We start from the raw sequence: 16362 nt of genomic DNA on the forward strand, positions 1-16362 counted from the left end.
ATTATCACCATATTGACACGTCACACTTTGCTATAATTTCAAAGTTTAAAAAACGGATGTGCAAAGGTCCATTACTGACCCCAAAAAACTGTCGGGGGAAAGAAAAAAAGAAAAAAAAATCTGTTTTTGTTCAGGCCTACACTCACTGTGCGACGCATCATGCCTTCTTTTGTTTACATTAGACAGGCCACATCTACTTTCACGCCACCTTCGACGTACCCTAAAACGGTTTGCATAAAATGAAGCTGTCTATCCAGTCACTGTGTGTGCTCTCAACGTTGAAATATGTCGTTGATGGGCGCTACCTCCACGACAGAACAAGGCGCAAATGTGTCAAAGAACTCAAATGGATGTTGTGGTTTTGCATTCTCCTCAAGGGAATATGATATTTTCCTTTCTCATTCAAAGACATTAGGTGAGGGCAAGTAAGTGAACAACAAATTGCAAGATAATTGCCTGTGTACTTCCATAATAGTGGGCAGCGCATGATACACATTGTACCGTTCAGGGAAGTAAATGGGCAACGCGGAGGTAAGTTTTATTGATACATTGTTGCGTTTCGCTACAAAATTCACAATAGTTCAACAAACCGTTGTTTGACCAAAACCGCGTGGAATGCCACGCAGGCAATAGCCTACTAAAACTACCCCAAAGTAAAGAGAAGTTGAACGGGGAGGGGGAGAAGTATGACTCGTGCATGCATTAATAAGATACTGTGACCTAGTATATCCAGACGTACTAAAAATGAAGGCTGTAAGGAAATACTTTAGGGGTAGTGGGAGGGCACTTGCATTTGTTTTCATTGCATCTGTCATTTGGCTACTGTTTGATATGGTAGCACTTCGCCTGTCAATGAATGATGTTAACAGCCAACTTCTGAAAGAAAGCGTAGTGAAGGAAAGGCTGACTGTCACACCGCAGGCCACGGAGCGTGCACAGTTAGACTTAGACCTGGACGAGGAAGGTAATAAAGGTCCACTCCAGAATGAAAAGAAAGTCCATGAAGTGGGCAGAAAGCGAGGACCTGCTGCCAAAAAGGACCCGCAGTTGAAGGACAAAGTCAATTCACATGAGCAACAAGGGGGGAATGCCCAACCAAAGTCAGAACAAGGAAATTATGTCATTTTTAAGCCTAACCAAATCGAAACAGTGAATCATGTCACAGGACAGTTGAGTGTGCCTTTGAATACGAAAACGCCCGTCAAAGATCCTTTGCCTGTCAAAGACCTGTCAAAAAAGGCAGTGGACTTAATGCTAAATGTGGTGAAGTCCGAGGATAAGAAAGTGGCGGTGCTTTCGAACTTCACCAAAGTGCCACCTGGTGTTCAAGAAGGAAAACATGTGGAAACATTGACCTCAAAAAAGACAGAGAAAGCAGAGAAAAATATAGGCCTAATGCAAAAAGCCAAAGCAAAAATGGACCAAAAGAAGAATGAGAGAGTCCGAGATCCACTGGAGCCTGGCATACAAGAAAGTTTTATAAAATACAAAGTTGCCGTGGACCACACAGTTAAATCTGTCAAAAAGGATGTACTGAAAGGAAAGGAGGTGGTCGTCAATATTAAGGACAAACGGATCAATGCCGTTGATAAAGGTAAGCCGTATGCCTTAAAGGAGACCGTACTTCCTAGAGCAAAGTTTAAACGTCAACCAGGAGTTCCCACAAACTCCACAGACGTTCGAAACACAGGCGTTCACAAAGTGCTGGCATTAGACATGACCGAAGCCCCCAGAGATGCCGACGCAATTGGGCAATTTGGGAAAGCAGCCATGGTGCCCAGTGACAAAGAGCAGGAGGTGAGGAACCGGTGGAATGAAGGCCATTTCAACGTGTACCTGAGTGACCAGATCCCTGTGGACCGAGCCATCCCAGACACCAGACCGCATACGTGAGTCACACTCTGGCCTTGACCACATCATGCATACTCACGTATTCCCACACTTGTATTCCTCATACAGACACCCATATAGTGATATAGTACAGTTAGCATTAGGTAACCTCTCTTGTTACTGTGTTGTGTTGTTCTCCAGGTGTTCTGAGAGTGTGGTCCATGATGACTTGCCCACCACCAGTGTGATCTTCTGCTTTGTGGATGAGGTATGGTCCACTTTGCTCCGGTCCGTCCACAGTGTCCTCAATCGCTCTCCACCACACCTTCTCAAAGAGATCATCCTGGTTGATGACTTTAGTTCCAAAGGTAAGAGGGAGGAGGAGCTTTCCTGGTAAACAGTAGAGGATGGGTTCAGAGTTTTTCCCTGCCGTCTGTTGTGTCCAGGGAAATTCTGGGCCCAACTGAAGACAATTTCACGACTCTAGGACCAAGAAAATGTGTTCAACCTAGCTACTGAAGTTTTGTAAATGTATATTCTTAATTGTAGAATATGGCATTTTTTTTTCAATATACTGTAAAGTTACAGATTTGGAGATCTTCAGACAGCAACGATAGCTTTATAAATAGGGCCTGGAGTTTTTCTTGGGCAGGTCACATAGTCAGACTGAACTCGGTGCCCTAAACACACTCGCTCTCATCTACTCTTTCAGAATATCTCAAGAACCACCTGGATGTGTACATGTCCCAGTTTCCCAAAGTGCGGATCGTCCGTCTGAAGGAGAGGCAGGGCCTGATCCGAGCTAGGCTGGCAGGAGCCGCCATTGCCAAAGGTAACCAACCACATCCTGCTATATCGTATGACCACTCTCGCTTACATTGTATGCTGTTTAAACTAAATATTCAATGCAAAGAAATCTCAGTCTTGTCCTCCCGTACATGAGGCAGTCAAGGGTTTGTTTGTCTTCAGTGGTTTGTTTGCATTTCCCTTCAGGTGATGTTTTGACTTTTCTTGACTCGCATATTGAATGCAACGTGGGCTGGTTGGAACCTCTGCTGGAGAGAGTGTACATAGACAGGAGGAAAGTGGCCTGCCCAGTCATCGACGTCATCAGTGACAAGGACATGAGGTAATGTATCATTACCATAATACTAAATGCTTGTGTCTCAAATGGCACATTTCCTGTATACTGTCCATTTGGAAAGTATTCAGACCCATTTGACTTTATATAGACAGGTGTGTGTGCCTTTCCAAATCATGTCCAATCAATTGAAAATACCACAGGTGGACTTCAATCAAGTTGTAGAAACATCTCAAGGATGATCAATGGAAACGAGATACACCTGAGCTCATTTTTGAGTCTCTCAGAAACGGGTCCGAATACTTACACTACCGGTCAAAAGTGCTAGAACACCTACTCACTCATTCAAGGGTTTTTATTAAATTTGTATTATTTTCTCAATTGTAGAATAATAGTGAAGACATCAAAACTATGAAATAACACAGGGAATCATGTAGTAACCCAGAAGGTGTTAAACAAATCAAAATATATTTTATATATAGCCACCCTTTGGCTTGAGAAGTGTTATTTCAAACTTTTGATTTCTTCACTATTAATCTACAATGTAGAAAATAGTAAAAATAAAGAAAAACCCTTGAATGAATAGGTGTTCTAAAACATGTGACCGGTACTGTATAAGGTATAAGGTATATCTGTTATTTATTTTGTATAAATTTGCACTATGGGCCCAGGTCAAAAGTAGTGCATTATGTAAGGACTAGGATACCATTTGGTGCGCCGCTTATTAGAGCTGGGCGATATGGAAAAAAAATCCATATCACGATAAATGTGGGGCAAAGTCATTATGTGCAAGGACTGTGGGACCAAATACTAAACTCTGACTACTTTAATACACTAAGTGATTTTATCATATACAGTGGGGCAAAAAAGTATTTAGTCAGCCACCAATTGTGCAAGTTCTCCCACTTAAAAAGATGAGAGGCCTGTAATTTTCATCATAGGTGCACTTCAACTATGACAGACAAAATGAGGGAAAAAAAATCAGAAAATCACATTGTAGGATTTTTTAAATTAATTTTTTAAAATTATGGTGGAAAAGTATTTGGTCACCTACAAACAAGCAAGATTTCTGGCTCTCACAGACCTGTAACTTCTTCTTTAAGAGGCTCCTCTGTCCTCCACTCGTTACCTGTATTAATGGTACCTGTTTGAACTTGTTATCAGTATAAAAGACACCTGTCCACAACCTCAAACAGTCACACTCCAAACTCCACTATGGCCAAGACCAAAGAGCTGTCAAATGACACCAGAAACAAAATTGTAGACCTGCACCAGGCTGGGAAGACTGAATCTGCAATAGGTAAGCAGCTTGGTTTGAAGAAATCAACTGTGGGACAATTATTAGGAAATGGAAGACATACAAGACCACTGATAATCTCCCTCGATCTGGGGCTCCACACAAGATCTCACCCCGTGGGGTCAAAATGATCACAAGAACGGTGAGCAAAAATTCCAGAACCACACGGGGGGACCTAGTGAATGACCTGCAGAGAGCTGGGACCAAAGTAACAAAGCCTACCATCAGTAACACACTACGGCGCTAGGGACTCAAATCCTGCAGTGCCAGACGTGTCCCCCTGCTTAAGCCAGTACGTGTCCAGGCCCGTCTGAAGTTTGCTAGAGAGCATTTGGATGATCCAGTAGAAGATTGGGAGAATGTCATATGGTCTGATGAAACCAAAATATAACTTTTTGGTAAAACCCAACTCGTTGTGTTTGGAGGACAAAGAATGCTGAGTTGCATTTAAAGAACACCATACCTACTGTGAAGCATGGGGGTGGAAACAGCATGCTTTGGGGCTGTTTTTCTGCAAAGGGACCAGGATGACTGATCCGTGTAGAGGAAAGAAGAATGGGGCCATGTATCGTGAGATTTTGAGTGAAAATCTCCTTCCATCAGCAAGGGAATTGAAGATGAAACGTGGCTGGGTCTTTCAGCATGACAATGATCCCAAACACACCGCCCGGGCAACGAAGGAGTGGCTTCGTAAGAAGCATTTCAAGGTCCTGGAGTGGCCTAGCCAGTCTCCAGATCTCAACCCCATAGAAAACCTTTGGAGGGAGTTGAAAATCCACGTTGCCCAGCAACAGCCCCAAAACATCACTGCTCTAGAGGAGATCTGCATGGAGGAATGGGCCAAAATACCAGCAACAGTGTGTGAAAACCTTGTGAAGACTTACAGAAAACATTTGACCTCTGTCATTGCCAACAAAGGGTATATAACAAAGTATTGAAATAAACTTTTGTTATTGACCAAATACAGTGCTTTGCGAAAGTATTCGGCCCCCTTGAACTTTGTGACCTTTTGCCACATTTCAGGCTTCAAACATAAAGATATAAAACTGTTTTTTTTTGTGAAGAATCAACAACAAGTGGGACACAATCATGAAGTGGAACGACATTTATTGGATATTTCAAACTTTTTTAACAAATCAAAAACGGAAAAATTGGGCGTGCAAAATTATTCAGCCCCCTTAAGTTAATACTTTGTAGCGCCACCTTTTGCTGTGATTACAGCTGTAAGTCGCTTGGGGTATGTCTATCAGTTTTGCACATCGAGAGACTGACATTTTTTCCCATTCCTCCTTGCAAAACAGCTCGAGCTCAGTGAGGTTGGATGGAGAGCATTTGTGAACAGCAGTTTTCAGTTCTTTCCACAGATTCTCGATTGGATTCAGATCTGGACTTTGACTTGGCCATTCTAACACCTGGATATGTTTATTTTTGAACCATTCCATTGTAGATTTTGCTTTATGTTTTGGATCATTGTCTTGTTGGAAGACAAATCTCCGTCCCAGTCTCAGGTCTTTTGCAGACTCCATCAGGTTTTCTTCCAGAATGGTCCTGTATTTGGCTCCATCCATCTTCCCATCAATTTTAACCATCTTCCCTGTCCCTGCTGAAGAAAAGCAGGCCCAAGCCATGATGCTGCCACCACCATGTTTGACAGTGGGGATGGTGTGTTCAAGGTGATGAGCTGTGTTGCTTTTACGCCAAACATAACGTCTTGCATTGTCGCCAAAATGTTCAATTTTGGTTTCATCTGACCAGAGCACCTTCTTCCACATGTTTGGTGTGTCTCCCAGGTGGCTTGTGGCAAACTTTAAACAACACTTTTTATGGATATCTTTAAGAAATGGCTTTCTTCTTGCCACTCTTCCATAAAGGCCAGATTTGTGCAATATATGACTGATTGTTGTCCTATGGACAGAGTCTCCCACCTCAGCTGTAGATCTCTGCAGTTCATCCAGAGTGATCATGGGCCTCTTGGCTGCATCTCTGATCAGTCTTCTCCTTGTATGAGCTGAAAGTTTAGAGGGACGGCCAGGTCTTGGTAGATTTGCAGTGGTCTGATACTCCTTCCATTTCAATATTATCGCTTGCACAGTGCTCCTTGGGATGTTTAAAGCTTGGGAAATCTTTTTGTATCCAAATCCGGCTTTAAACTTCTTCACAACAGTATCTCGGACCTGCCTGGTGTGTTCCTTGTTCTTCATGATGCTCTCTGCGCTTTTTAAGGACCTCTGAGACTATCACAGTGCAGGTGCATTTATACGGAGACTTGATTACACACAGGTGGATTGTATTTATCATCATTAGTCATTTAGGTCAACATTGGATCATTCAGAGATCCTCACTGAACTTCTGGAGAGAGTTTGCTGCACTGAAAGTAAAGGGGCTGAATAATTTTGCACGCCCAATTTTTCAGTTTTTGATTTGTTCAAAAAGTTTGAAATATCCAATAAATGTCGTTCCACTTCATGATTGTGTCCTACTTGTTGTTGATTCTTCACAAAAAAATACAGTTTTATATCTTTATGTTTGAAGCCTGAAATGTGGCAAAAGTTCGCAAAGTTCAAGTTCAAAAATCCTACAATGTGATTTTTCTGGATTTTTTTTTTCTTTCTCATTTTGTCTGTCATAGTTGAAGTGTACCTATGATAAAAATTACAGGCCTCTCATATTTTTAAGTGGGAGAACTTGCACAATTGGTGACTGACTGAATTCTTTTTTGCCCCACTGTAAATTGACTGAATTATCACGATGAATTGAACAATAAATATCAAACATTAATGTGCATCAGTTGCTTTTTTAAAAAATTTTTAAATTTTTTTACATTACACTTAAAACTACTACTACTTTAGAAGTTTAGCTATCAATTGTCCTGTTAGCAATCGCCCATATTAGCGTACTTATTTCATTTCAAACTTCACATTTCTCTAGTGTAGGCTACTTTATCGGAATTATCAGTAACATTTTCTCAAGAAGTGATTATTTCGATCGGTGTTACATTTTGGTTTATTGCCCCAGCTCTAATTTCAGAGTTATTATTCAACCTTATTGTCTAGGAGTTAGACCCCCAAATTTGGTCTGTCAGTATCATCTGGGGGCACAATGTCTCTTTATTTACCTAGACTGGGCCGTTCTGGCTCGGACACTGCTTACTTATCTGACTATGTCCCTAGAGTTGCAAAATGTGTGATAACATTGCAGCAATGGAAGCTTTGTGTGTTACCTACAAATCCTACATCATTAGAAATATTACATTCACAGCTATCCATCTGATACATTTTCTGAATATTTGAGTCAACGGCCTTCTGACTTCTAGGGTTCATGTTGGACTTACCTGTATACATTGCTGTGAAAAGTAACCCAGACGACCAGAATTGTATCAACTTATTTTTATCCAGCCAGGTTTGATGCAACATCCTGTTTACTGGATGTTGTTGATATATGTGATTTGTCGGCGCTATCTTGAGTTTCGCGCATTTCATTCCCTCGCGCATTGTTAATCCAGTAATGTAATATTTGTTTAATGATATTCTGTTTACAGCTATGCGTTGGTTGACAACTTCCAAAGAGGGGTATTCAAATGGCCCTTGGTGTTTTGGTGGCGCAGGTTATCAGAGGACGTCATTAAGAAGAATCACATGAAGGCTTCAGATCCCATCAGGTAGTTCTGGATTTAATTTACGTCCCTCATTACTGTATGTTTACAAACACAGCAAATTGGCTAGTGTTTATTTTTCCTTCAGTGTAGCATTTCTAGTGTTGATTCAGGGTGTTAAATTAACTCTAAGAGTGAGAATTACACATCACTCTGCAAGCCAGCATAATGGGATTTGCTGGGCTGTAAAGCAGGAGGTTCCTAACACCACTGTTAGGGTAAAACGTGGCTTTCAAAGTAAGTAATTCCCACTGGGCACCTACTGGTGGAAACAACATTGATTCAACGTCATTTCAATGAAACTACGTTGAACCAACATGGAATTGAAGTTGAATTGACGTCTACGCCCAGTGGGTTATGATATATGTAATGTATTGTCATAAACAGTTGCATGATAACATAGGAGGAACGATAGGAATTCACTTGGTGAAGTCCACAGGATTGAAAATTGGCTAATTAAAAAAATCTGAATTTATTGGTCACATACGCAGATATGTTTCTAGCTCCAACAGTGCTCCCTCTTCCTCCCTTTCTTTCACCCCCTCCACTTCCCTCTAACTCACCAAGTTACTCTCACTTTAACTAAACTAGACAGGGCTTTCACTCTTGTGCCTAATAGGTACACAAGACTACGCACAACAATCAATATCAGCATTTGTGAGTTCGATTACAGGCTCAAAATGGCCAGAAACAAAGACCTCTCTTCTGAAACCCGTCAGTCTATTCTTGTTCTGAGAAATGAAGGCTATTCCATGTGAGAAATTGCCAAGAAACTGAGGATCTCGTACAACGCTGTGTACTACTCCATTCACAGAACAAGAGCAATCTGGCTCTAACCAGAATAGAAAGAGAAGTGGGAGGCCCCGGTGCACAACTGAGCAAGAGAACATGTACATTCGAGTGACTCGTTTGAGAAACAGACGCCTCAAGTCCTTAACTGGCAGCTTCATTAAATGGTACCCGCAAACATCCGTCTCATCGTCAACAGTGAAGAGGCGACTCCGGGATGCTGGCCTTCTTGGCAGAGTTCCAGTGTCTGTTCTTTTGCCCATCTTAATCTTTTATTTTTATTGGCCAGTCTGAGTTATGGCTTGTTCTTTGAAACTCTGCAAACTTAACATTGTCACTAACCAGGTTTCCATCCAAACTTTTTATGTGTGTAAAGTGCATGATGGATAAACAAATGTCATGCCAGGCCTGATGGAAACAACATCTTTGGGTAAATTTTCCAAATGTTGAAAAAACTAAATACGCTAGACAAGGTGGGCTCTCTATGTATTTGTAAAATGAATGATTGGGAGATGTCGGTGGAAACGCTTTTATGTGCAAATATTGTTATAATAACCATAATATTGAAGTAAACATGGAGTCATGTGATGACAATGTTGTGTGGTCCTCCCACTATGACTCATTGGAAAAGAATGCAATTTATTTAACTACAGATTAACTTCACAGTGCAAGGTGATGAGCTTGATGCTCCTTTCCAATAAATATTGAGGGTGTTATTGTGGTGACATGATGATCGATGCTTGGCTGCCATTTGACTAATAAATTGAATCTGGCTCTTTTGTCCATAATAATCTCTCTCATGTGGGCTATACGTGCTCTCTAGCCAACCATATATATATATTTTTTTTTTATTTGGTACATGGGAATTCTAACCGCAAGAGGTATTTTTTTATGTGCACGCCATCACGCACAGCCTTTATCTGCAAGTCAATTTGATGGAAACGCATCTCTGGTGGGAAAATGTGCATATTGTTTTTATGCAATTTTTTTGGAATATTTGCATGAAACTTAGCTAGTGTTGATTTAACACTGGAGAATTTGTTGTGTAGTAAAAGTTGCGGATTAGTTCAAGTACATAAGTATTGGGGCCCTCTTCCAATACTTTGGAAATTCATCCTTCGTTCCTTGTTTCCTTCAGTTAATCATCGATCTATACACGATTGGATAGGTCAATGCTAGTTTACGCCAACCTATTACTTTCACCAATCCAACCAGTTGAGATCAGTGACTACTTCAAGGAAAGGAGGAAGGAAGGATGCAGGATGGAAGTATTCCAACAGGGCCAAGTTCTGACTCATCCAAATTACTCTTAAGTTAATAAGACCAAGGAGGAATGTTGTGTTTTGAGAGAAACTGAGTAATACAATCTCCAGGACATCTCAACAGAAAACATTTCGCAGCTAAACAAATGGTACTTATTGCATAAGTTCAGGTTAGTCCCTCCCTTCTATATGACTGTGTACTTTGTTTCTCAGGTGTCCCATCATGGCAGGAGGACTTTTCTCCATTGATAAGAAGTACTTCTATGAACTGGGCTCTTATGATCCTGGCTTGGATGTATGGGGTGGAGAGAACATGGAAATCTCTTTTAAGGTCAGTGACTCATTTCTTCAGTTTTTTTTAATTTTTTTATTAGAGATTGAACTATTTGCAGGTTTGTTATTCTTCAACCTGTTCCAGGATTACACACTTAACTCAGCTCATGATCAAGGCCGCCTCTTAAATGGCACCCTATACCCTATGTAGTGCACTACATTTGACCAGTGCCCGATGAGCAATAGGGTGCCGCGTGGGACTTCGATCAAATGTTCTGATCACATCCTACTTGTGTTGTTTTTGCAGATTTGGATGTGTGGAGGTGAGATCGAGATCATCCCATGTTCCAGAGTGGGCCACATTTTCCGAGGCGCCAACCCATACAAGTTCCCCAAGGACAGGCAGAAGACGGTCGAGCGTAACCTGGCCAGGGTGGCAGAGGTGTGGCTGGATGAGTACAAGGACCTCTTCTACGGCCATGGATACTACCATCTGCTGGATAGGAGTGTCATCGACATCGGCAACCTCACAGACCAGATCGAGCTCCGGAAGAAGCTCAAATGCAAGAGCTTCAAGTGGTACCTGGATAATGTGTACCCAGACATGGCTGCTCCATTGGTCAAAGCTGAGGGGCTAGTAGGTGTACTTTTTTATTATAAAAATAATTGATTTGATATTTATAGAACTTTTCCAGATGCTCAAAACCCTTATGCAGTTTATTCCTTGTGGTTTATAACTTTATTTGAAATGCTTAAAATCATTGTCTCTACTGAACTAGTAGGAATCCAGTTTTTGCTTTTAGGCTGTTTATCTTAGAATATATTGCAATTGGTGCTCTTTGTCTGGCAAACAATTGTTATTCTTAGTTTATTTTTCCGTTAACTTATCCCGCCTCTCGATGCTGATAGACAATTGTACTTTTTTTTATGAGAGGGGGATGTTTACTTGTCTGCTCGCAATGCCTCTGCAACACAGAGATGCCAATTGTCCTCTTATCTGAACAAAAAGTGACTGGATTGTGACAGTTGTCTGTCAGGATCTGTTGAAGGCGCAGAATGGAAAGAAATTAGAAGCTTTTCTACTGTCAATAGTGCAGTGACAATGCCTACGTAAACTACTGCTATGACTGCTCAACGCATTGGCATGAAATGTTATACCTGTGATCCTCCTTTGCTAGGTTTTCAATCGTGGAGTAAGAAAATGCCTCGCTCTGCAGAAAGGCTCCCTTGCCTTTGAGATATGTGATCTCAGCAAGCTGGTAAATACTCCTAAATTCCCTATTTGAAATGAACAGCTGTCTTCTGACTATAACCCACTATGGAATCCTTGTTGAGTTCAACACACACCGAAACGCACTTGAAAACCCCATAGTTATCATGAAGCCCAATTATACAGTACCATTCAAAAGTTTGGACACACCAACTCATTCAAGGGTTTTTCTTTATTTTTACTGTTTTCTACATTGTAGAATAATAGTGAACACATGGAATCATATAGTATCCAAAACAGTGTTAAACAAACACAATATATTTTACATTCAAAGTAGCCACCATTTGCCCTGGACAGCTTTGCACACTCTTGACATTCTCTCAACCAGCTTCATGAGGTAGTCACCTGGAATGCATTTCAATTAACGGGTGTGCCTTGTTAATTTGTGGAATTTGTTTCCTAAATGTGTTTGAGCCAATCAGTTGTGTTGTGACAAGGTAGTGGTGGTATACAGACGATAGACCTATTTGGTAAAATACCAATTCCATATTGTGGCAAGGACAGCTCAAATAAGAAAAGAGAAACGACAGTCAATCATTACTTCAAGACATGAAGGTCAGTCAATCTGGGGAAATTTCAAGAAATTTTAAGGTTTCTTCAAGTGCATTCACAAACACCATCAAGCGTTGTGATGAAACTGGCTCTCATGAGGACCGCCACAGGAAAGGAAGACCCAGAGTTACCTCTGCTGCAGAAGATAAGTTAATTAGTTACCAGGTTCAGAAACTGCAGCCAAAATAAATGCTTCACTAAGTTTAAGTAACAGACACATCTCAACATCAATTGTTCAGAGAAGAATCAGGCCTTTGTCGAATTGCTGCAAAGAAACCACTACTAAAGGACACCAATAAGAAGAAGAGACTTGCTTTGGCCAAGATACTCAAGTAATGGACATTAGACCAGTAGAAATCTGTCCTTTGGTCTGATGAGTCCAAATTTGAGATTTTTGCTTCCAACCGCCGTGTCTTTGCGAGATGCAGAGTAGGTGAACGGTAGGCTGTGTAAGGGCTATTTGACCAAGAAGGAGAGTGATGGAGTGCTGCATCAGATGACCTGGCCTCCACAATCACGCGACCTCAACCCAATTGAGATGGTTTGGGATGAGTTGCACCGCAGTGAAGGAAAAGCAGCCAGCAATTGCTCAGCATATGTGGGATCTCCTTCAAGACTGTTGGAAAAACATTCCTCCTGAAGCTGGTTGAGAGAATGCCAAGAGTGTGCAAAGCTGTCAAGGCAAAGGGTGACTACTTTGCAGAATCTGAAATCTAAAATATATTTGGATTTGTTTAACATTTTCGGTTACTACATGATTCCTCATGTTTCATAGTTTTGATGTCTTCGCTATTCAACAATGTAAAAAATAAAGAAAAACCCTTGAATGAGTAGGTGTCTTCAAACTTTTGACTGATACTGTATGTCTGGCATCCCAAATTGTACCATATTCCCTAGATATTGCACTACCCTATGGGTCTCGGTCAAAAGCAGTGCACTATATAGGTAATGGTGCCATTTGGGACACACCTTAACTATCCCCTCTGTCCCTAAACCTCAGAATCAGCACTTCAATTACACCTGGATGAGGCACGTTCGCCAGAAAGATGTCTGTCTCACTGCTCAGGACAAAGGTAGCAGCCTGGCTATGCAGCCGTGTGACAACACCAAGCCACAGCTACGCTGGCTCCACAAGGCCTCCAACTCTGCTCTGGTAGGTTCGCTTTACAGTGGGCCTTTACCTCCTCTACTAGAGTTCTCTGGATATCGATTTTTGTGACAAATATTTGTTATTCTTATGCCAAGCTACTGTCAGCAACTAGCATACAGAAGATGTACAGTGTGCTTGAAGGTTGGTGTGAAGAGGAAATTCAGCAACTCTTGGAGGATAGTGGATGTTGATTTTAAATTGCTTCTTTATTGTTAAAACCATCGCATTTTTGGTCCTTAGCCTCGTCAGGGTTTGCACCTCAATTCACAACACCTTGGTTGGAGAGCGAGGTAGCAGCAGTGCTCCTTTGCTGATTGAAAGTTAACATTATGTACATTGTGGTGCTTACTGTACTATTGCCCTGTGTCGTCTTTGTTCAGGTGGAGCACCTCGTTACGGAGCTTGCTTCCCAGCGTTTGTGTCTTGAGGCTGGGGCTCTGGGTGACCGCATGCAGCTGAAGAGGTGTGAGCCTACCAGTCCCTACCAGAAGTGGCAGTTCACACACTACCGCGCTGAATGACGGGAGTACAGGGCTACAGCACTATTCATGCATTAGTGATCGACACTCCAGTACTTGACTGTGCTGTGTGTGTGTGTGTGTGTGTGTGTGTGTTTTGGATTTGGTCTGTTGCAATAGGAATACGCATGGTGTTGGTTTGAGGGTGGCGTTGGGATGTGCAATGTTTTCTTAAAAAAAATTATTTTTTATATCATGATCAACTTTTGAATTTTGCATGACTTATGAGGCCCTGGAAATGATTTGAAAGGGCAGCTATTAGACAATGTAATCACAGTGTTTTTGGATGCATTGTTTACTGGAGTTGCACTTTTTATTGAGCTCTTTGGTTTTACACTGTATGTTCATCAGCTTTGCAAAAACAAATGTTCTCTAAAGAGCCGTGGCATATCGACTATTTTTCTACAGATGTTCTCTATATTGTAGCTCTCGGTTTGACCACACAATTGACCATATTTCCTACTGTTTCAGTTCCAAATGGCTGGATATATTATGCCACTTTTCCATGATTCATGTAAATACATATTTTCTGTCCATGTACCATTTTCACTGTTTGAAATACCATTTTATGTACAAATTGATGAGCCTGTGTAGACATTACATATCACAGATAGCTTTGCTAAAGACATTTTTTTTTATGAGATTAAAAATAATTGCATTTGCATGCATGCATGTGAGGTTATGACTCAGCTCTGGATTGACGTTTCCCCTAAGGTACCGATCTAGGTTCAACTTCCCTTCCCCCAATCCTAACCGCCAACAATTAGTGGGGGGAAATGCAAAACTGACCCAAGATCAGTGTCTACGGGCCACTTTACCCTACACCGTATGTCTCACTTAGGATAATAAGAGCTGCTTCTTTATTACTATATGGGAATAGGTTTAGTACATACTGTATGTATATTTCTCTAACACTAGAGGGGACTGTTGTTGAAGGAATATCATTTTTTCTCCTTTTCTGAATAGATATTAAAAATGATAATTTAACGTGGGTTTCTTTTTCCAATTTTTTTGCAACAAATATTTCACGAGAACCTATAGGCCTACACTTTCTCACGGAAATATTACGGCATGGAAAGGTATGGCTGTTACAGAGAGCTTTAGGGGTTAACTTTAGTAGTTGGATCTTATGGCCTAACGGGAACTATATACATTTAAATAGCAGGACTTCTTGGGTTGATCACCTTAAAATAAAATTAAAAATTGCGGTGGGTTTTAAGATGCTTACATTCATACTTCCAGTGCTTACCAAACTGAAATGAAATCTATACAGGCCAGATTCCTTGGGAAAGTATTCAGACAGCTTGACTTTTTCCGCATTTTGTTACGTTACAATTACCCCATAATGACAAAGCAAAAACAGGTTTTTAGAAATGTTTGCACATTTTTCTTTAAACACCTTATTTACAAACTTATTCAGACCCTTTGCTATGAGACTTGAAATTAAGCTACGGTGTTTCCTTGAGATGTTTCTACAACTTGATTGGAGTCCACCTGTGGTAAAGTCAATTGATTGGACATGATTTGGAAAGGCACACACCTGTCTATATAAGGTCCCACAAAAACCAAGCCATGAGGTCGAAGAAATTATCGGTAGACCTCCAAGACAGGATTGTGTCTGGGGAAGGGTACCAAAATATTGATGCAGCATTGAAGGTCCCCAAGAACACAGTGGCCTTCATAAATGGAAGAAGTTTGGAACCAACCAGACTCTTCCTAGAGCTGGCTGCCTGGCCAAACTGAGCAATCGGGAGAGAAGGGCCTTGGTCAGGGAGGTAACCAAAAACCCGATGGTCACTGACAGAGCTCCAGAGTTCCTCTGTGGAGATGGGAGAAAATTCCAGAAGGACAACCCTCTCTGAAGCACTCCACCAATCAGGCCTTTATGGTAGAGTGGCCAGACAGGAAGTCACTCACTTCCGACAGGACAATGACCCTAATCACACAGCCAAGACAACGCTGGAGTGGCTTCGGGACAAGTCTTTGAATGTCCTTGAGTGGCTCAGTCAGAGTCCGGACTTGAACCTGATCGAACATCTCTGGAGAGACCTGAAAATAGCTGTGCAGCGACGCGCCCCACCCAACCTGACAGAGCTTGAGAGGATCTGCAGAGAAGAATGGGATAAACTTCCCAAATACAGGTGTGCCAAGCCTGTAGCGTCATACCCAATAAGACTCAAGGCTGTAATTGCTGCCAAAGGTGCTTCAACAAAGTACTGAGTGAAGGGTCTGAATACTTATGTAAATGTCATATTTCAGGTTTTTATTTTGAATAAATTAGCAAATATTTCTAAAAACCTGTTTTTTCTTTATCACTATGGGTTATTGTGTGAAGATTCATGAGTGAAAAAAAAATGGTAATACATTTTTGAATAAGACTATAACGTAACAAAATGTGGAAAAGGCCAAGGGGTCTGAATACTTTTCCGAAGGCACTGTAAATCTGCTAGTAGGATTACTATGTCCCCAAGCCTCTTAATTTTTTTGATCTACTAATCAAATACCTGCCTTACATAATTACGTTTCCCACTGTTATTTTCAATTGAAGTAACTTAATTCTGGGGATTATATTATTACAATACTTCTGTGCGTATTGAGCTCTTATCAGTAGTCATTCCAAGTCGGTGGGAACTTAAGACTTTTTACATGTCGAACATTCATTTGGCTTGAGTAAGGACATAGCATTAC

General features: G+C 41.2%; 1 protein-coding gene across 1 annotated transcript; it reads left to right on the forward strand.

Moving 5' to 3' along the window:
- The first annotated feature begins 234 nt into the window (after positions 1-234).
- LOC139397171 (polypeptide N-acetylgalactosaminyltransferase 5-like) lies at positions 235-14661 on the forward strand. Its single transcript, XM_071144045.1, has 10 exons — positions 235-1889; positions 2032-2198; positions 2543-2662; positions 2824-2959; positions 7747-7866; positions 10125-10242; positions 10492-10821; positions 11363-11443; positions 13007-13159; positions 13537-14661. Exons 1-10 carry the CDS (start codon positions 745-747, stop codon positions 13675-13677), a joined length of 2511 nt encoding a protein of 836 aa, XP_071000146.1. The 5' UTR covers positions 235-744; the 3' UTR covers positions 13678-14661.
- Positions 14662-16362: the final 1701 nt, after the last annotated feature.

This window comes from Oncorhynchus clarkii, chromosome 3, assembly GCF_045791955.1.
Source record: "Oncorhynchus clarkii lewisi isolate Uvic-CL-2024 chromosome 3, UVic_Ocla_1.0, whole genome shotgun sequence".
In the NCBI taxonomy this organism is placed as follows: Eukaryota; Metazoa; Chordata; class Actinopteri; order Salmoniformes; family Salmonidae; genus Oncorhynchus; species Oncorhynchus clarkii.

Bases quoted from the DNA above. Each gene is read 5' to 3' on its own strand.
- LOC139397171 (XM_071144045.1), top strand. From the start codon at position 745: ATGAAGGCTGTAAGGAAATACTTTAGGGGTAGTGGGAGGGCACTTGCA. The intron at 2,199-2,542 runs GTAAGAGGGAGG...CTACTCTTTCAG, and splicing joins TGATGACTTTAGTTCCAAAG to AATATCTCAAGAACCACCTG. The intron at 13,160-13,536 runs GTAGGTTCGCTT...GTCTTTGTTCAG, and splicing joins AGGCCTCCAACTCTGCTCTG to GTGGAGCACCTCGTTACGGA.